Source organism: Oratosquilla oratoria, chromosome 33 (genome assembly GCF_046742065.1).
Source record: "Oratosquilla oratoria isolate Oo_2021 chromosome 33, ASM4674206v1, whole genome shotgun sequence".
Taxonomy (NCBI): Eukaryota; Metazoa; Arthropoda; class Malacostraca; order Stomatopoda; family Squillidae; genus Oratosquilla; species Oratosquilla oratoria.
The window spans coordinates 47,623,250-47,644,180 of NC_134809.1; the positions used below are offsets into that span (position 1 = coordinate 47,623,250).

At 43.0% G+C, this 20,931-nt stretch overlaps 1 protein-coding gene across 2 annotated transcripts in view; it reads left to right on the forward strand.

Moving 5' to 3' along the window:
* LOC143017897 (uncharacterized) overlaps window positions 1-20,931 on the forward strand; it is a 630,413-nt gene that overhangs the window by 540,714 nt on the left and 68,768 nt on the right. For both annotated transcript variants that reach the window (XM_076172937.1, XM_076172938.1), the window contains exons 3-4: window positions 4,415-4,543; window positions 17,075-17,154. In XM_076172937.1, coding sequence (XP_076029052.1) covers window positions 4,415-4,543; window positions 17,075-17,154 — 209 coding nt within the window. The remainder of the gene's footprint in view (window positions 1-4,414; window positions 4,544-17,074; window positions 17,155-20,931) is intronic.

The following is a 20,931-nucleotide window of genomic DNA, read 5'->3' on the forward strand; positions in this document are numbered from 1 at the left end:
TTCCCCCTTCCCTCTTCCCCCTTCCCCCTCCCCCCTTCCCCTTTCTCCCTTCTCGGGATCACGACACCATGCAGGCACTTCAGCCCAAGATCGAGCCCATGTCTCCCCTTCTCACTTTCTGACGCCCTCGCTCTCTCTCACACTCGTACATTTTCCCTCACGCTGGGTCGCTCGCTCCCCCCGTCCTCCGAGTCCGTTTTCTTTTGATAACACTGTACAACAAATTTCAGGTTCAAGAAAAAACATGGTTCTCATGTGCATTTTATTGTGAAGTTCAGTTTGTTGAATTAGAATTTGATAAAAAAAAAATAATATCACGTCACATGTTCACAATGTGCAATAGAACCGCTTTTATGCTGAAAATAGCCCTCACTCATTTGGTTCCTAGGTCAGCTCAAAGGCATTGAATAGGCCTCTAATATCATTACAATAAGTCAAGTTATTTTCCAAAGTGAAGAATTGCTGTAGATCTGGAGAACGCTTCCTAAATACTGTAATTCGAGCATCCTCATCCAACAGGTTCCATTGTTGGAGACGTGAGGCCAGGAGTTCACTCTGTTGCTTAGTAAGTGTTAGATCACGAACTAGATCATTGAGTTCCTGTTGGGTGATGAGGTGTATTCTCTTGTCAGATTCAAGCGTCACATACGTTGTATCTTGAGATTGTGAATCGTCCGAGTTGATCGTGTCATCGCTTGGTAGTTCAGTCGAGGGCGGATGTGGTACAGGAATATCATTTGAATGTCGAACTGGGCGAATAGCAGACTGAAGATCTGGATACATGATATATTTCTTGCTTTTTCTGTTGCGACCTGCAGGGAAATAAAATAAAATCAGACTTAAAATGGGTATTATTGGTTGTGATCACGTGTAAAAATAGTGGAAGTACGACATATTATGTGTATCAATCTTTTTTATTGCATCCTCCTCCTCTTTATCTTCCTCCTCTGCATCCTCCTCTGCATCCTCCTCTTCATCTTCCTCCTCTGCATCCTCCTCTTCATTTTCCTCCTCCTCTACATCATCCTCCTCCTCTTCATCTTCCTCCTCTGCATTCTTCTTTTCCTCTCCACCTACTCTTCATCTGCATCCTCCTCTGCACCCCCCTCTGCATCCTTCTCTTCCTCTCCACCTCCTCATCTTCCTTCTCTGTATCCTCCTCCTCTTTATCTTCCTCCTCCACTTCATCCTTCTCTTTCTCACCACCTCCTCTTCATCTTCGTCCTCCTCTGCATCCTCCTCTTCATCTTCCTCCTCCACTTCATCCTTCTTTTCCTCTCCACCTCTTCTTCATCTTCCTCCTCCTCCTGCATCCTTCTCCTCCTTCATCTTCCTCCTCCACTTCATCCTTCTCTTCCTCTCCACCTCCTCTTCATCTGCATCCTCATCTGCATCCTCCTCTTCATCTTCCTCCTCCAATGCATACTTCTCTTCCTCTCCACCTCCTCTTCATCTTCCTCCTCCTCTGCATCCTCCTCTTCCTCTCCACCTCCTCTTCATCTTCCTCCTCTGCATCCTCCTCCTCTTCATCTTCCTCCTCCTCTGCATCCTCCTCCATCTTCCTCCTCCACTTCATCCTTCTCTTCCTCTCCACCTCATCTTCATTTTCCTCCACTTCATCCTTCTCGTCCTCTCCACTTCCTCTTCTTCTTCCTCCTCCACTTCATCCTCCTTCTCTTCATCTTCCTTCTCCTGTTCCTCCCCTCCTCCTCTTCATCTTCCTCCTCCTGTTCATCCCCCTCCTCTACATCTTCCTCCTTCTCTTCCTCGTTTTCCTCCTCCTCATTCTCTTTTTTTTATTCCCTTTCTTTGCCCTCTCTCCATCCATTTCGCCATATCTCCCCTTCTCTCGTCTATTTCACTCTCTCTCTCTTTCCACTCTTCTTTCTCTTTTTCTCTTTGATTTTCTCATCAACGAGGGCTCATTCCCCCTTTTCCCTTTCATCTGAAAAAAAAATCGTCTTGCCTTCACTAAAACAATATCTGTAAATTTCGTCGTTTTTCAGGGGTCACATGTAAATGTTCGAATGCTCAAGGGGCACAGAGAAAGAATGAAGTTGGGACCCTCTGGGTTTGATTAAAATCATCTGGCGCTCTAAAGTTAAACTCCGATTGGAAGCCTCATTCCTACTGAATCAAATCACTCACACACACACACACACACACACACACACCCGCATTTGTAAAAAAAATACTTACTTTCATAAGTTGTTTTTGTATCCTGCTTTTCATCATTATCAACGTTTACATATTTTTAAATGTCACATCCGGTTTTATATAATAAAACTGAGTAGTTAGACTCTGGATTGAGTGTGAGAAGAGAACACAATTAACTGGATCTCGTTAGTAACACTGTACGTACGCTCTCTCCTTCTCCTTCTCCTTCTCCTTCTCCCTCTCTCCCTCTCTCTTCCTCTTCATTTCTCTTTCCTCCTTCCTCCCACCCTCTCTCTTTGTCTTCGCTCTCCCCCCCCTCTCTCTATGTGTGTGTGTGTGTGTGTGTTCATCACCCCTGATTTTTTCTTTTCCTTTTTTAATTCGTCTTATTACCTCTGCATTTTTAGCGATGCCTTTGCCAAGATGAGATTCAGGTGTTGGGTCAATATCGAGAGTGAATGTGCGAACTCAAAAGAGAGAGACTGGCGACGCCCACGACGTGTTTGTGCTATTTTATCATAATATTGTTTCTGGTCTATTACTCTTTGCCGCGAGATATTGAAGCAGAGTCATTTTATTTTATCTGTGTGTGTGTGTGTTTCCCATATTTTTTCTTTTATTGTTTTCAGGAGCTGCTGATGTAGCTTTTCTGCCGCTGCATGCGTTCGTGTGCGCACGCACACGCGTCTACGTCCATGGGTTTTGACTTTTTCTTACATATAGATCGTCGCCTCTATGCAAATGCATTTCTTTTTTATCAACATGGGTGGCCAACGTGCCCAGTAGGAGCAATGCTGTGTTACCAAGTACATATGCGTACCTATTAGTTGCTATTTTTTTCTTTATGCTTTTGCAAGCGAGCGTATTCGTGGACGTGTGTGTGTGTGTGTGTGTTTAAGCATTTCTATTTGTATTTTGTATCAGGAGCGCCATTGCCAGTCGTCAAGGTTGCCTTGCGTTGGCTTCAGGTGCGTTTAGCTGTTGTTGTTTTCGACATTTTTCTCTATAAAATTTGTTTTCTACGTTGTAATTTTTTGTACTTTTTTATTTATATTGTTTGTTGTTATCATTGCATCTGTTAATATTGTTATTATGGTCTTGGTCCTCGCTGTCACCGCCACCACCACCTTTGCCAACCACTACTATCACCAACAACATCACCACCACAATCATCATCATTGCTATCATCACAGTTATCACCACAGCAATCACTAACACCACCATCTCCACCACCTCCACTTCCACAAGTACCACCAATATCTTCACTATTTCCATTATCACCACAACCACCACCACCATCATTACCATCATTTTAATTACCCAACTCTTCGCCACCATATCTCAAGACTTTTTTGAGAGCTGGATTTTCAACGAGTAACGCTGATGAAGCCTCAAGTGCGACAAGAGACCTTTAAGTCCATAACGAGGTCTGATAGAAATAAAGGACGAGACCTTAACCAATGTTCTCGCCACGCCGATGGTTCGTCACTGGTGCCAGACGACTCTATTCAACTGAGAAGTTGACCCCTTCGTCAATTTCCAAGTCTTACATCTATAGATCATAGCTGGCATTATACATTGATTGTAAACTTTGCGTTTCAGATATACAAAGGTTGTTATGATCCCATATTTACCAAACCTTTCCCAATCAATTATATGTTTTGTTATGCAATTTTATTGATTTTTATTGAAGTTCCATGACCTTCAGTCAGTTTTAGGATCTGACGTAAATAATTAGATTCATTGACTTCTTCCAGATTTTCATTTCCATGGAATTGTGTGGTTTTCGCTAAAACGAAAAATATTTTGAGTGATCCTCTCGTGACGTAGGTGAAACCGTACAGGCCTAACATCTCCCTAGTCACATGTTCGAGTCCAGGGCTACTTTTCTCCGATTCCCAGTATTGGGGGGAAAAAACATAAGGCTTTTTATCATTTGTCACCCCTTTTCTCTACCCGGTGGTTGAATAGAGAGAATGTGCCAAGGAATGCAAGTTATAATTAACTTGCTCAGTCATATCTTGCTCATGTTGTTGTTATTCTTTATCTTCACCTGAAGGAAGCCGTCTGGCACTGTCCAAGTAAAACTGACATTTAGGGAGAGTCACAAAATAATAGTCCAACCTTCCCTCAAATGAATGAAATTGGCTGACGTTAGAAAAATGAAAATTTCCCCAAAATGTGACACATGGGTTGTTGGGAAACAGACGGATTTCAAATTTCAATTGACTGACATCCCGTTTTCTTCCTTCGACAGAGCATCCTGTGCAACATGGAGGCCGGAATTCGGGTCTCCGACTTCACGCCCCGCACTCTCCGGGACCACTGCACACGCCTGGGACTGGTCCTCGACCTGACCAACACCGATCGTTACTACGACCCCGAGGTAACTATTAAAATATAAACCTCTGTTCCTTCATATATACATGGATAATAATCAAGTCCGGCATTCGCGAAACTTCGATCCCAGGATCCTAAGACATGAGTCCCGTCTGCCTGATTTGATTATTTTAAAGACTTTAATGTTACTAGTGATTTGCTCCATAATATACAAAATGTACATAGCTCCCATCCGACACCCATTCGTTTTCCTCTCTATTTTGGGTCCTTGAATCAGGAAGGGGCATCCCTGTCTCTCGCCCAGTGCCTTGGTTATAGACAATGCAGCTTTGAAGTTGATCTACAGTTGAAGTAATTCCTTGCTACTATCATGTCTGTCAAAACTAGACAATGCATCCGCAAGGTAAACGCGCGTACACACACACACACGCGCACACACACACACACACACACACACACACACACACACACACACACACACACACACACACACACGCTGTGGTTAGAGCTCTGGCCTGCCACTACGGAGGTCCAGGTTCGACTCTCGCCCGGGGCTGAAATAATATCAGTATCGCAGCGCTGAGGGGTGTTACTCCAACTCTCGTGGGCGGGGAGTTGGGGGTGTGTGTGTGTGCAAGGTCATAGCATTACCCATAGATCGGACCTACGAGCTCTGAGCTCTCTTCCAGGAGGGAAATAGCTGTCGATCACGAGTCCAACACGTGATCCAAAAGACCAAGTGAATACACACACGCACACACACACACACTCGATGGCGCGGTTGGTAGAGTCTCAGACTGTCAATACGGGGGTGCCGGCGGTACCTGGTTCGAATCCTGCCCAGGGCTGAAGTTATTTCAGTATCGCTGTGCTTCGAGTCGTTACTCCAACTCTCGTGGACGGGGAGTTGGGGGCGTGTGTGAGTCTAAGGTCATAGCATTACCCATAGATTGGCCATACGAGCTCTGAGCTCTCCTCCGGGAGGGAAATAGCTGTCGATCACGAGTCCAACACGTGATCCAAAGACCAAAGGTGAATCTCACACACACACACACACACACACACACACACACACACACACACACACACACACTCGATGGCGCGGTGGTAGATTTCCTGGCTGCCACTACGGCGGTCCGGGTTCGAATCCCGCCAAGGGCTGAAATAATTTCAGTATCGCGGCGCTGCGTGTCGTTACTCCAACTCGTGGGCGGGGAGTTGGGTGTGTGTGCGTGTAAGGTCACAGCCTTACCCATAGATGGGTCATATATGACCTCTGAGTTTTCTTACGGGAGGGCAATAGCTGTCGATCACAAGTCCAACACGTGACCATGGTGAATCACACACACACACACACACACACACACACACACACACACACACACACACACACACACACACACACACACACATTTCGTGGCGCTGCGGTTAGAGTTCTCGCCTGCCACTACGGCGGTCCGGGTTCGACTCACGCCAAGGGCTGAAATAATTTCAGCATCGCTTCGCTGTGGGGTGTTACTCCAACTCTTGTGGGCGGGGAGTTGGGTGTATGTGTGAGTGTAAGGTCACAGTATTACCCATAGATCGGTCATACGAGCTCTGAGCTCTCATCCGGAAGGTTAATAACTGTCGATCACGAAACCAATACGTGATCCAAGACTATGGTGAACCATGATGAATCACACACACACACACACACACACACACACACACACACACACACACACACACACACACACACACACACACACACACTTAAATTGTTACCATATGTCTCCTTGACCACAGAACTAATGAAAGGTGAAATCAAGGACACGCATTAAAGGTAATGATAATAATAATGATGATGATGATAAAAATGATAAATAGATAAATAAAAGCACATTGACCCGAAGCGTCTTCGTGTTTAACCATACAGCACCCAAACCAAAGCCAACCTAGTTGACAAACTAAGATGAAATACAGGAAACAGGAAAACCCGTGGAGTAGCAACAGGAGACCTCCAGGATGTCGACTCGCCTTCATAATGGTACTGGTGGCGTAATCGGAAGCGTGCTGGTCTCGCATTCGCTTAGTCATGGGTTCGTGTCCCTCATTTCTCCCCGATTTCTAGCAGTGACTGTTAGTTATCTGCCCCGACAGTCCGTAAAGCTCGTAATAGGGCAAATATGACGGCCTCGGCTGCAGCTACTCTGCGTCTCCTGGCGTAGGCTCCTCAATTTCATATTCACAGCGGCTTCGTCAAACAACACAAGAAAACTATCCTCACTATCACCCTGTAGTACAATGAAGTTACCTAAGGTCCAACACCCTATCTTCGATGAGAGGAATTTGTCTACAACAAATAGACTCGCACTTGAGGAGGAGGAGGAGGAGAAGAAGAAGAAGAAGAAGAAGAAAAACAACAACAACAACAACAACAATCAGAAGAGGAAGGCACATTAGAAATGTTTTCATAAACCACAGCGGGGCACCCTCGAATGCCCAGCGCTGCTTAGATGTATCCCCCCCACATCACACGAGGACACCCCACGGAGTTCCACTGGCCCGGCGTTTCCATCATATAAGCTGCATATTCAATCTCCTGTATACTTATCCTATGCTATAAATAATAATAAGTGTCTTGATAATGCGCTAATGGATGCGCGAAGCGTCAACGTCATGAATTATGGGAGTTTCTTAATATCCTGTCCTAGTCTCGAAGGCGGGGGGGGGGGAGGTTAAGGAAAAAATCAAAAGCTTAGCCAGGAGGTAAACTTCCGGGCTTTAAAAAAAAAAAAAAAAAAAATGTGTGTAAAAAGTGCTGCTTCTTTGTTGCACTCCCTTCCCCCCCCCCCAAAAAAAAAAATCTCTTTTTATCTCTCCTCTCCCTCCCTCCTTGTATGTATTCATGCGCGGTAATCAAGTCCACCAAAACCTTATCTTGCCTTGTCGTAGGACTCGCGCGTGTTCTTCTTGAATTGCCTTTATCAGAGTCGCTGCTTTGCCCTGCAAAAGGGACGCTTATCCCTTACTAAGCGACACTTTCGGCCTCCTGCACGCGATGACTTCTCGCGACCTTCGGCAGGAGGGAACACTCGAGTTGTGAATTCAACGTCAGGAGGGAATGGATAAGCCAACGTGCGAGGCGATAACCTTCAGGCAAAACAGCTGATTGTGTGTGTACGTGTGCACATGTGTGTACTTTTTTCGCCGTTAGGCATTTGACCCTTTGTCCACTTTTGGTTGTTCTTTCAGTTAACCTTTGCCCAGAAGGTAACCGCCAACGATCCCCGAGTTCACGCATACGTCTCTTTTTTTATTTGTGTGTGTGTATGTGTGTGTGTGTGTATGTATGTGTTTGTGGGATTATAGAGAGGCGCCTCGCAGTAACCGGCAACGGTACTCGGGCCCTCCCTTAGATGGATCTCTCTGGGAACAAACTTTAGGCAGATGTTACTGTTCTATTAGCAAAGGATAACTTTGATTTATTGTTATTATTATAAGTCTTATTATTATTATTAGTAGTAGTAGTATTAGCATATTTATCTCTAGCTAACAGGAGGAAGATGGGAACAGTCGCCGGTTGTCAGTTCTTATGCGAAAAGGGGAGTGGGCCAGGGAGGGAGGTCGATGTTAATAAAGGGAGTGATCGGGTCCGGTCCGGGGACCTTATGCCAGCCCCTAGAACGGTTAGGTGTGGTGACAAGTTTTTAAGATGGCTGCCCGGGTTGAGCTGGGTAAGGGGAGGTGATTCTCTCCGACCACTGCCTTTCTATTGTGTCTTTTGTCTTTTATGTAGTGTCCGGGAACGTGTCTTGATCAGTGTAGTCATCTTTTATTTTCTACGTATATATTTTCATGTTTATTTTATTTCATTATTTATTGTTCAAAGAAAATGTGTGAGAAAGAATTTATTGTTCATATTTTTACTTTATTGGGTTTTATTTTTCATTTGATTAATTTTATTTCATTATTTGTTTATTATTTGTTATATTTTGAACCTAGCGGAGGAGGAGAAGTATGATTGTGATTTTGTGGGGTATTTTATTGTCTAAAACTTTATGGTAGCAGTGCGTATTAAATTAGTACTGGATTCTTTGGGCTATTTTCTAATGCTTGGTGATTCTCTCTCTCGTTTTATTTGATTTAATTTACTTATCTTTTTATTCTTATGTTATTATATACTGATTTAATATCTCTTATGTATGTTATTGGACTTGTTTAGTTTAATTTTATATTATAATATGTATTTATCTATGTTATTTATTTCGTTGTTTCTTTTGTTTTGCATTTTCTTTTCTTTTCTTTTGTTTATTTTTCTGTAGGGTCAGTCTACGTGCTGGGGTTAGCTAGCCATGATGGATAGGAGACCTCGGGCGAGCTAACTGGAGAGAGTCAGGTGGTAGAAGGTGGTTAGATTAACTAAGAAACTGGTTTAGCCAGAGATGGAGAGGAGGAAGTAAATATTCATAATTAAGGCATTAATCATCCTCTTTAATTAGATGATTTTTTGATGCGTGCACGCGTGTGTGTATGAGTATGTGTATGCATACATACATTCTCGTACTTTCGGATGAATCATGCATATATGCGTTTTCGTTTTATATACTTCTTTTTCGATTGGACACCGAGGAGGAAGAGAATAGGGAAGAAAAAAAAGAAAAGGAGGAGGAAAAGGAAGGACTCTAAACATGAATCCTGCACCCAAGATACGACAGATGCTGCGGTTTAGGGAAATGCATCTTGGATTGATCTTGCAAATCTTGCTAAGTGGTACTAACTCCCACTTAGAATCGTAGGAAGACAGGCATTCTCCTGTAGAGGATGGAGAGAGGGGGAGGGGCCATGTCCGATCACTGGGGACATATGCACCCCCCAGGGTCACAGGTGGGGGCACGTCCCCTTCGTATAAAACTGAAGTAGTCGATGAGGAAGTCTGTGTATGTGCATATATGCATGTTCCTGTATATGGGAATGAATATGGATGCATAAGTATACTTATACATATGACATTTGAATATGATTGTGTGTGTTCGTTTTTTATAACTAATACGTATAATACGATACAATACCATTTGTTTATTGATTTCAAGCATGTGTACGACTCGGTGACGCGGTTGGTAGAGTCTCCGTCTTTCATTACGGCGGTCCGGGTTCGAATCCTACCCAGGGCTGAAATAATTTCAGTATCGCTGCGCTTCGAGTCGTTACTTCAACTCACGTGGGCGGGGAATTGTGCGTGTGTGTGTGTGTAAGGTCAGAGCATTACACCATAGATCGGTCATACGAGCTCTGAGCTCTTTTCCGGGAGGGAAAAGTCCAACCCGTGATCCAAAGACCGTAGTGAATATACAGAGTGTATGGGGCATACTAAAGGAATTTGAAATACCGGACAAGATAATACGTTTAATGAAAGTCTGTCTTACAAACACAAAATCAGTAGTAAGGGTTGATGGAAGATATTCGGAATGTTTCGAAATCGAGAATGGCTTGAGGCAAGGATGTGTGTTATCTTGTATGCTGTTTAACTTGTTGATGGAGAAAATAACTAGGACAATTATAGATAGAGAGGGTGGATGTAAACTGGACAACACTAAAGTCAATAAGCTAACATACGCTGATGATGTGGACCTAATTGCCGAGAGTAGAGATGATTTGAAAAATCTAATCACCCCACTAAGAGAGACAGCAGAGAGAGTTGGGCTGCAAAATAAATTTCGATAAAACCAAACTAATGTGTATGAGCAGAGAGGAGAGGAACGTAGAGGATGTGTTTTTCGAAGACAAGAGAATAGAGGAAGTAGAGAGTTTCAGATGTCTAGGTGCAACAGTAACAAATAGAAACGAGATGAAGACGGAAATAAATGTAAGAATTGCTTCAGCAAACAGATGTTATTTTAGCCTTGTACCAATATTAAAGAATAAAAGTATGTCATGAAATACAAAATTAAGAATCTACAATACAGTCTCACGACCTATAATTTTATGTGCTAGTGAGACATGGAGCTGAACAATACAAATGGAACAAAGACTACTGGTGTTTGAGAATACAATATTGAGGCGAGTTACTGGACCAGTTTTTGATGAAAATGAGAATAGGTGGAGAGGGCGACAAAATAATGAGCTAAGAGAAATAACTAAACAAGAGAAAATAACAGATGTTATGAGTAGAACAAAATTGAGATGGGTTGGGCATGTGGCGCGTATGGAGGACCATAGACTTCCAAAACGAGTTATGATGGGTAGAATGCCTGGAAGAAGACCCAGAGGGAGACCTCGAATGAGATGGATGGACGGTGTGGATGCGGAGATGGACAGAAGAGTAATAAATAAAGCAACCTAGATGGAAGCATCACAAGACTGAAGGACATGGAGAGGTTTACTGTTGGCGGACCAAAATCTACATGAGGTTCGAGATCCAGCGGAGTGAGTGTGAGTGAGTGAGTTATCTGTGTTCACGTGTACGTATATATACAAGTGTGTGTATGGACGCACATTTTGTATTCGCACATTTTGTATTCGTGTATGTATACACACTCATGCAGAGAAATTATGACACTTTTACACTACGACTGTCCCTCCGTTATGCTGTCCCCCAACCCCTTGTTACTGTCCTGTACCATTTCTCTGAATATTCATTTCCTTTTTTCGCTGACCCTGTGGTGGGGGAAGAGAATGCTACCACCAAGTCTTTCCACTTGAGTTGAAAGAGGCGACAAAAAACGGAACGGGGGATGGGATTAGGATTCCTATTACCTGTAGCCCCAAAGGGGACATTCCTAAAAAAAGTAAAGGCATAAGAGGGTGTGGGAGTTTTCCAACCAGTACCCTAAGGTTTGGGTCTTTTAATGTGCGTGGATGTGGTACAGATGAGAGTAAAAAGGAAGAGATAGGTAGTATGTTTGCGAGAAGAAAGATGGATGTGCTGGCTTTGAGTGAAATTAAAATGAAAGGGAAGGGCGAATGTGAGTTTGGGAGTGTAGCTGGGAGGTACTCAGGAGTGAAGAGTGGACGAGGGAGAGGAGTGGCTAGTAAGTGAAGAGATAAATAAGCGTGTAGTGGAGTGGAAGGAGGTTTCATCAAGGTTGATGATGAAGGTGAAGCTGGGAAAGGAGATGTAGGTTTTTGTAAGTGCGTATGGGCCTGGTAGTGAGAAGAGCGTAGAGGAAAGGGAGTTTTTTTGAGTAGATATGAGTGAATAGAAGGATTAGGGAGAAATGTCAATGTATTTGTATTAGGGGACCTTAATGCTAGGGTAAGAAACGAACCAATAAAGGGAGTGATTGGGAAGTATGGAGTTCCATGTAAAAATCGTAGTGGAGAATTGATGGTGGAGATGTGTCTTGAAAGAGAGTTGATAGCAAATGCAGTGTTTAGGAAGAAAGTCAAGCATAAGTACACATGGGAGAGGGTGGTGGATGGAAGGGTGGCAGATAGAGTGTTAATGGACTATATAGTGGTGACCAGGAGTATGGTAGGAAGAGTTAAGGATGTACATGTCCTAAGGGGAGAGAGTGGGGAGATATCAGATAATTTTCTGGTGGAAGGTAATTTGAGAGTGGAGAATAGGTGGAGAAAGAGGAAAAGGACAGAAGATAGGGAAGTACTTAAAGTGAACTGCTTAAATGAGAAAGAAAAGGAGAATGAGCATAAGAAAAAACTGAGAGAGGAGTGGGAGGGAGTGAAGGATAGAGTAGATCTAGGAGTGGAGGAGGAATGAGGATGGTTCAGTGAGGGAGTCATAATGTGTGCAAAGATGGTGTGTGGAACAAGGAGGGCGGGAGGAAATAGAGGGAAGGGTAATGAGTGGTGGGATGAGGAAGCAATGAAGGATGGGGTTGTGTAGATCAGATTTTTGTGGTAAGGCAGATATGTGAGAAAGCTATAGGAAAAGATAAGGATGTTTTTTGGGCTTTTATGGATCTGGAAAAGGTAGACAGGAAGGCATTGTGGGAGGTACTGCAGATATATGGGATAGGAGAAAAACTGTTAAGAGCAGTCATGAGTTTTTACGAGAGTAGTAGAGCTTGTGTTAGGATTAGAAATGGAGAGAGTGAATGGTTTGAGGTAAAGGTGGCACTTCTTCAGGGATGTGTTATGTCGCCCTGGCTGTTCAATCTATACATGGATGGGGTGGTGCGAGAGATGAATGCAAGGGTAGTGGGTCAGGGGTTGGAGATGGTTAAAGAAAATGGAGAAAAGTGGGGAATAAGCCAGTTGTTGTTTGCTGACGACACTGCGCTTGTAGCAGGATCAGAGGAGGGATTGAGGAAGTTAGTGACAGAGTTTGAGAAGGTGTGTGAAAGAAGGAAGCTGAAGATAAATGTGGGCAAAAGTAAGGTGATGAGATGTACAAGGGGAGAGAGTGACAGCAGGGTGAGAGACTGGAGGAAGTGGATAGTTTTAGATACTTGGGTGCGAATGTGGCAGGAAAGGGAGGAGTGGGGGTGGAGGTAGAATGTAGATTAAGAGAAGCGAGTAAATGCCTTGGTGGATTAAAAAGTGTAATGAGAAATAGACATCTGGGAATGGATGCTAAGAGGAGGTTATATGAAGGAGTGATTGTGCCAACAGCACTGTACGGAGCAGAAACATGGAACATAAGAGAGGAAGAGAGAAGGAGTTTGAATGTGTTTGAGATGAAATGTCTGAGAAGTATGATAGGGGTTACTAGGCTAGATAGAGTGAGAAGTGAGGAGGAGAACGGGGGTGGAAAGGGAACTGGGAGATAGTGTTGATGAAAGAGTATTAGGATGGTTAGGACGCATGGAAAAAATGAGTGAAGAAATAATAGTAAAAGAGGTGTGGAAGGAGTAAATATGAGGGGGCGTCCCAGGATGAGATGGAGGGATGAGGTGAAAGGGGCATTACAAAAGAGAGGAATGTCTGTTGAGGAAGGACGGGAGAGGACAGAAGATAGGGCTGAATGGAGAAGGGTTGTGTATAGATGATGCTGTGATGAATGAGGGGAGTGGGTGGGGATGGGGTTGAGGAAGTATGTATGAGAACAAAATTTGACGCAGCCCGAAGGGATTTCTCCCCGTATTCTCATTTTCTGCATGAGGGGACGGAGAGGGGGGTCGCCGAATCAATGAAGCGGCCTTGCTGTGGATGTGCTGTGTCTTGCGACATTGCTTCTGACCCAGGGCAGTGGACAAGGTGCAGGGATGACCCGTCATTCAGGAGGTGCCAAGATAAGAGGGAGGGAGGAGGATGGAGAGGATTAGAGCGTGTGGGGAATGGAATGGGTGGGAGTGGTTTCTTTGCCTTTTTCTTTTTGGCTACCCCCCGTGCAAGGGGAAAACCCTTTGGTATATGTATACATATGTCCAAAATTCAAGGGAGGAAAGTTAACTCGATATTATGTATGTGTGATTCACCATTGTCTTGGATCACGTGTTGGACTCTTGATCGACAGCTATTGGCCTCCCAGAAGAGCTCAGAGCTCATATATGACCCATCTATAGGTAATGATGTGACCTTACACGCACACGCACCCCAAACTCCCCGCCCACGAGAGTTGGAGTAACTACTCGCAGCGCAGCGATACTGAAATTATTTCAGCCCTGGACGGGATCTGAACCTGGACCGCCGTAGTGGCATCCGCGAACGCTACCACTGCACCATCGAGTGTGAGTGTGTGTGTGTGTAGCACTCCCTTGCATTCTTCTCTCAATAACACTACTTCCTGGTACGTTCATTGGGGCATATAGAAATGTCTGGTAGCTGTTTTGGATCGATCACGGGCCTCTAACCAACTTGGTGGGTTAACAGGGAACTGTTTTCTGCATGCCTCGGGGTCGAGGGGGTGACTTTAAGAGTTAATGGCTAAGTCATGCCGCGCCCGGAGGAAGGACAGAAGGTGTGGGGGGGGGGGAGGATTCGCAAAATGTGGGATTACCACATGAGGGTGGGAGGTGGGGGAGGTGATGGATGGTAGTGTTGGTGTTCAGGGGATGGGGATTCTCTCTCTTCTCTATCTCGATCGCTATCTCTTTATCTCCCCTCCTCTCTTTTCTCTTCTCTCTCTCATCTCCTCTATTTCCTCTCCCTCCTGCTGTCCTCTCTTTCCTTTTCTTCTCTCTCAATATCCCTTCTCTCCTTGCCCCCCCCCCTCTCTCTCTCTCTCTCTCTCTCTCTCTCTCTCTCTCTCTCTCTCTCTCTCTCTCTCTCTTACTGTCCCTTCATATCACTCCCTGTCTCTCCCTCCCTCCCTCTCTGCCTACCTATCTCCCTCATTCTCGCCGGTCCTCTATTCCATCTCTTTTTCCTCTTACTCGCACGATTTTGTTTTATTTCATACAGTTGATTAAGTTTATTTAATATTCCGATAAATTAAATCCCAACAGCATTGGGGGTGGGGGAATCTTGCTCTAAGATCTATTTCCTAAACCCGAAAACGCATAGAATCACACCCAGGTAACCAGAATGAAATATATAAAATTTGTCGTCCTGTTTGACGAGAACATTTGGGATAATTTCAACACTCCGCTCGTGCATCGAAAAAATGCCTCGTAACCCGGGAACAAAATCTGCTTGTCACCTTGTGTTGATGTAGTTGGTAATCCCCGCTCACTCTGCAGGGCTGAATGACGTCATAACGCCTCCCCCCCCTCGCGTCATGCCGGCGTGACTCGAAATCCACAGTCATGATGACCAGGTCACGTGACTTTGATGACTCTCTCTCTCTCTCTCTCTCTCTCTCTCTCTCTCTCTCTCTCTCTCTCTCTCTCTCTCTCTTCATCCTTATAGAGATAAGCTTCACCCACGTGTGTGTATGTGTAAGCTGTGCGAGAGCTGACACCTTAACGTGGGTAGTCTTGAGTATCTTATGATTGCAAAAGCCATGTCGATTAAGAATCCTAAGAACAGTTCGCACACGCAGACTGCAGGACCCAGTGCTAATTACATGTCCCTTATGGTGAACAGGGAAACTCCCTATAGATATATGGGGCACCGTAAATATATAGGGTTGCACCGAATGGTACTGAATAAGATGACACCGACCAAATATTTCGCTAGAAAGGAAGTGGCAAGGGGGCGAGGTTTCTTCACAGGAGTAAATGAAGTGCCTGTAAATGAAGTGCCTGTCTCTTAAAGGCATGTTTAAACAGATCTGAGACATTAAGCAACCTAAACGTCAGAACATCAACTGAAGATATTGATGGAAGAAATGGAGAACGTTAGATGGGATATCGTGGGATTGAGAGAAGTCCGAAGGGAGGAAGAAGAGTTTATGCAGCTACAAGATAGTCACCACCTGTTCTTGATCAATCGGGAAGTAGCTGATACGTAAAGAGGCCCTTTCCTTCCTCCTTATGAATGGCTGACTGGTCATTTAATCAATGAGCCCAAGGTCTAAATATACAGGTCAGACCGTTAGAATTCTTCTGCGCAGCTTCTGACGTCATTTGGCTGAGTCCATTTTCTCTTTGTGATACACTGAAGAAAACTGTGAAACGCCAAGGAAGACAGGAACTATAATATTTTATATATTATATATATATTATATATCATATATATTATATATTCATATATATAGACAGGAACTATAATATTTTATATAACTAATTGCGTGGAAGGGTGCGAGCGAAGGCAATGTCATTTTCCAACGACGGACCAGCTTCAACTGACAGCTATAGGACCCGCTAACCCCACTTTGAACAGCCAGGTGACGTTCACCGGCCCGCTGCGCCAACTCCCTCGAAATTCGGTCGGAAGTGGTTAGACCTTATATTCTTAGATCTTGAATGAGCCATTTGAAATCTACTGTTAAACAAAGGCCTCTCGTACCATTCCATGGCCCGCATGGCCGCGCCAACATCTACCACGTCACTCCTGCAAACTTTTTTGTCTCATCTCTCCTTCTGTTTGGTATTCCTCTTACACGTTTCCTATCTCGCGGCGTCCACTCGCTAACACACTTTCTTCATCGTTCATCATTCGTTTGCGCCTAAGTGAAATTGAGTAAGTGTATCAGATAGGGTAGCTTGGGTTGTGATCAGGCTATGTAAAAAATGCACTGTACCATCACAGAATTGAGACAATGAAATTGGATCCTATGATGTAAGTCAGGGAATGGATAAAAAAAATAAATAGAATATGTGTTGGTGACTTCAGTGCTAAAATGAAGTTTGTATTTATTTTATTCTTATCATTTTATATATTTTATCTTTGTATGTTATACTTATTCTATTTTTTATTTAGTAATTTATTTTATATTTAATCATTCTTTTGTTTGATTTGTCTATTTTTACACACACACACACACACACACACACACACACACACACACACACACACACATTTTTATTAACTGACGTTTCGCTCTTAACAGAGCTTCTTCAGAGTGTACACTCTGAAGAAGCTCTGTTAAGAGCGAAACGTCAGTATATATATATATATATATATATATATATATATACATATATATATATATATATTACTATATTTTTCATCCCACATCGTTATGGACCGAAAGGCTTCTATTAACATGCGATAATTGTGTATCGCTGTAACTCGTAACTAGTAGTAGTAGTAGTAGTAAATAATGATAATAATATTTGAGTAATTTTTTATTTTTTATTTTTTTCAGGAATTTCGGCGTAATGGGATTGAGCATGTCAAGCTTAAAACCGAGGGCCACATCATCCCCAAGACAGAGTCCTTTAAGATGTAAGTATGAACTCTCTCCTAGCCTTGTTATAGACCACTTGGTCTATTTCCAGCTTGCCCTTCTTAAGACTTCACATCGGCACCAACTGAACGCCTCAGGGTCTCTTTCCTTGGCGCTAATTAATCACTTAAGATGTAAGTGATATCTCTCCGAGCCTCAATACAGACCAAAAGGTCTCTCTCCAGCTTGCCCCCTTGTTGTTAGCACCAACGGGACGCCTCAGGGCCCTCCTTCTTCTTTGGCACCTATTCCTCTCGCGGCACCCGCGAAGACTGTTGCTAAAGCTATACATCACCCCTTCGTCCGACTCCATGTTGTCCGGTGTCATTATTCACTACACCTCCGCCCAGTCACTTAACCCCTGCAACCTCCGTGACTCCTTATAGGTATTGTTTGGATTAAGGAGGGGCGGTTTTATTCAGGTGAGGGGTGTTTGTGTACCAGAGGGGGGAGGGAAGATAGGGGAGAACGGGAAAATATCAGAGGTATCTTCACCAAGAGTCAGATATTCGCGCGCACATAATCTGCCTGACGTTCGATGATGCATTACAATACGCGCATTATAAAATATAAAGTTACAGCTATTATACTCGTTCTTTATCTCCCAGAATATTTGTAACCACTGAAAAAGTGATCAAACCTGTTCATAGAATAAGAGGGCCACTCAGCTACAACTACAAAGTAAATATAATCAGGAAGCCGACGCTGGCATCCTCGTATACTCACTCGCTCCTCATGACGCCTACGTAGGCGTCATCGTATTCAAGGGGTTAATGAGAAGGAAGGTTAACATTATCTTTGCCAAGGCCATCAACCTGTTAGAAGACCAAAGTGGATTTGGTTCCAAATTATTTATTTTTATTTATTTATTTATTTATTTTTTCTTTGCGGACAGAGGGTCCTCTAATAACTGAATAGAATAGTCTGGTTCCAGAATTGTCATATTACCTATCAGAGCTATATAGATACTGCCGTCTCCTCCATGAAATGGTAAAATCTAAAAGGAAGATGGGCAGAGTATTTTAGCGAGTTGCTAAATGTGAAGGAGGATAGGGAGGGAAAGGTAGTTACAGTGGAAAGAGCTAAAATGACAGTGATGAATGAGGAAAATGGAGGAGAAATAAGGAAAGATGAGGTGAAAGCAGTTGTTGAAATGATGAGAGCAAGTAAGGCACTTGGGTTACATGGATATCATGCGAAGTGTCTAAAAAGAGAGGTACAGTGATGGTGGACTGGCTGTTTGTCTAAAAGAGGGTAAAGTGCCGTAGGACTGGAGTACCTGCATAGTTCCACTTTACAAGGGAGGAGGGGACAAGTGTGAGTGTAGTAAGCTAGTTTCGAAGGGATCAGTTTGTTGAATGTAGTTGGGAAGGCTTATGGGAGGGTTTTGATTGAGAGGATCAGGAGAACAGAGGGAGTAAATGGTGAGGAACAGTGTTTAGGACAGGTAGGGGTTGCAGGAATCAGGTTTTGTGGTAGTGGTAAAGTATATATATGAGAAAGGTTTAGGAAAAGGTAAGAATGTTTTTTGTGCCTTTATGGATTTGGAAAAGGCTTATGATAGGGTAGACAGTAAGACACTGTGGAAGGTATTGCAGATATATGGGATAGGAGGAAAGCTGTTAAGAGTAGTCAAGATTTTTTACGAGGATAGTAAAGCCTGTTTTAGAATTAAAAATGGAGAGAGTGAATGGTTTGAGGTAAAGATGGGATTTCGTCAGGGATGAGTTATGTCGCCCTGGCTGTTCAATTTATACATAGATGGGGTGGTACGAGAGGTAAACGCAATGGTAATGAGCAGGGAATTGGAGATGGGTAAAGAAAATGGTGAAAAATGGGAGATTAACCAGTTGTTGTTTGCTGACGACACTGCTCTTGTGGCAGGATCAGAGGAGGGATTAAGGAAGTTAGTGACAGTTTGGGAAGGCGCAATCGGTTAAGTCATTAACACTTCTCACGTGCTGGCCCCAGTTCGAGTCCTTGGCCGTACCGCGTTTCAATTTCTGCATGCTGGCCTCCGCGAGTCTCTCGAGGTTGATGGCTTAGAATTAAAGTGTATTGTAGTTGATAAAAATGTATATCTGTTCACTGGGTCCCATCCAGTGTTGTACATATATATTATATATGTATATGCATGTATATATATATATATATATATATATATATGTTATGTATATTATATAATGTACATGTATATTATATATATAGCCAAATTACCCGCGCGTGAATCATCCCTAACCTAACCATACCCAACCTAAATTTAACCCTTGACCCTAAAACCCTAAACAATTTTTTTTTTTTTTTTTTTTTTTTTTTTTTTTTTTTTAATGAAACATAGTTATCCAAGTACCTGGAGTGATAGGATATCAGAATATATGTGGTTATGGGGTGTATCTGCAAAACCCTAGGAGTTCGTGAGCATACAAGCAAACAAACAAATTAACAGAAAAATGAAAGATAGTAATCCAGGTACGTTGGGTTGTAAGGTTTCAGAATACATATAATTATAGGGGTCTATCTGCAAAAACCTAGGAGGAGTAGGTGAATAATCTCTAACCTAACCATACCCCACCTAACTTTAACCCTTAACCCTAACCAAAATATATATTTTTTTGAAAACGAAATATAGTTATCCAAGTACCTGAAGTGATAGGGTATCAGAATGTATATGGTTATGGGGGTCTATATGCAAAACCCTAGGAGGAGTTCCTGAACAAACAACCATACAGACAGACAAATGAAAGATAGTTTTTCAAGTACCTTGGCTTATAAGATTTCAGAATATATATGGTTATAGGGGTCTATCTGCAAAAACCTAGGAGTAGTTCGTGAATAATCACTCACCTAACCATAACCCACCTAACTTTAACCCTTAACCCTAATATATATTTTTTTTTATGAAATATAGTTATCCGAGTACCTAGAGGGATAGGGGTCTATCTGCAAAACCCTAGGAGGAGTTGGTGATCAAATAAACAGATAGACAGAGGCTACTACTTTATTATACTTTATTATATTATATATATATATATATATATATATATATATATATATATATGTGTGTGTGTGTGTGTGTGTGTATGTATATATATATATATAATGTATATTATAATATGATATATATATGATTATATATATATATATATATATATATATATATATATATATATATATATAATGTGTGTGCGAGTGTATGTATGCTGTTGAAGGTTCCGTCCCTTTCCCGCGTATGTGTTGGGGAGCTCTCTATCTCTGCTTCTGTAGCCTTTTGACCATATAAGGAGATGGCTCTTCCAGAGTTGCTGATGTGTTGCCTGAAGGATATATATTCGTCTTTGTTGTAATTGATGAGGTCATATTTCAGGAGGAGGAAGAGGAGAAGGAAGAGGGGGGATAAAGGAGCATGGGATGGAAGGAGTACGGTGGTGGCAACGGAGAAGGTGGAGGGTAGAGAAAAAAAATAGTAGAAATCGCCGGTGACTCACGGCGATCTGAGGTCAGCTGGTGTCTGTCAGTCAGTGTGTCACTTTTACTACTCTTGAAGCCAGAATGAAATGATGACTAGATAATTAACAACTTGTAAGCCTTGGCCGGGTAAGAGAGAGAGGAACTTGGGAGTTCATAGGTTTGGGGGATGGGAGAGATGTCGGCATTAAGAGATCCGGAGTTGTGATTGCTGGGGAGAAGAGTTTGTGGCACGGAGGGTAAACATGATGGACGTACAAGGACGAAGGAGAATACTTGCGATAAGCTCGAGGATAACTCCATCGGGTGGG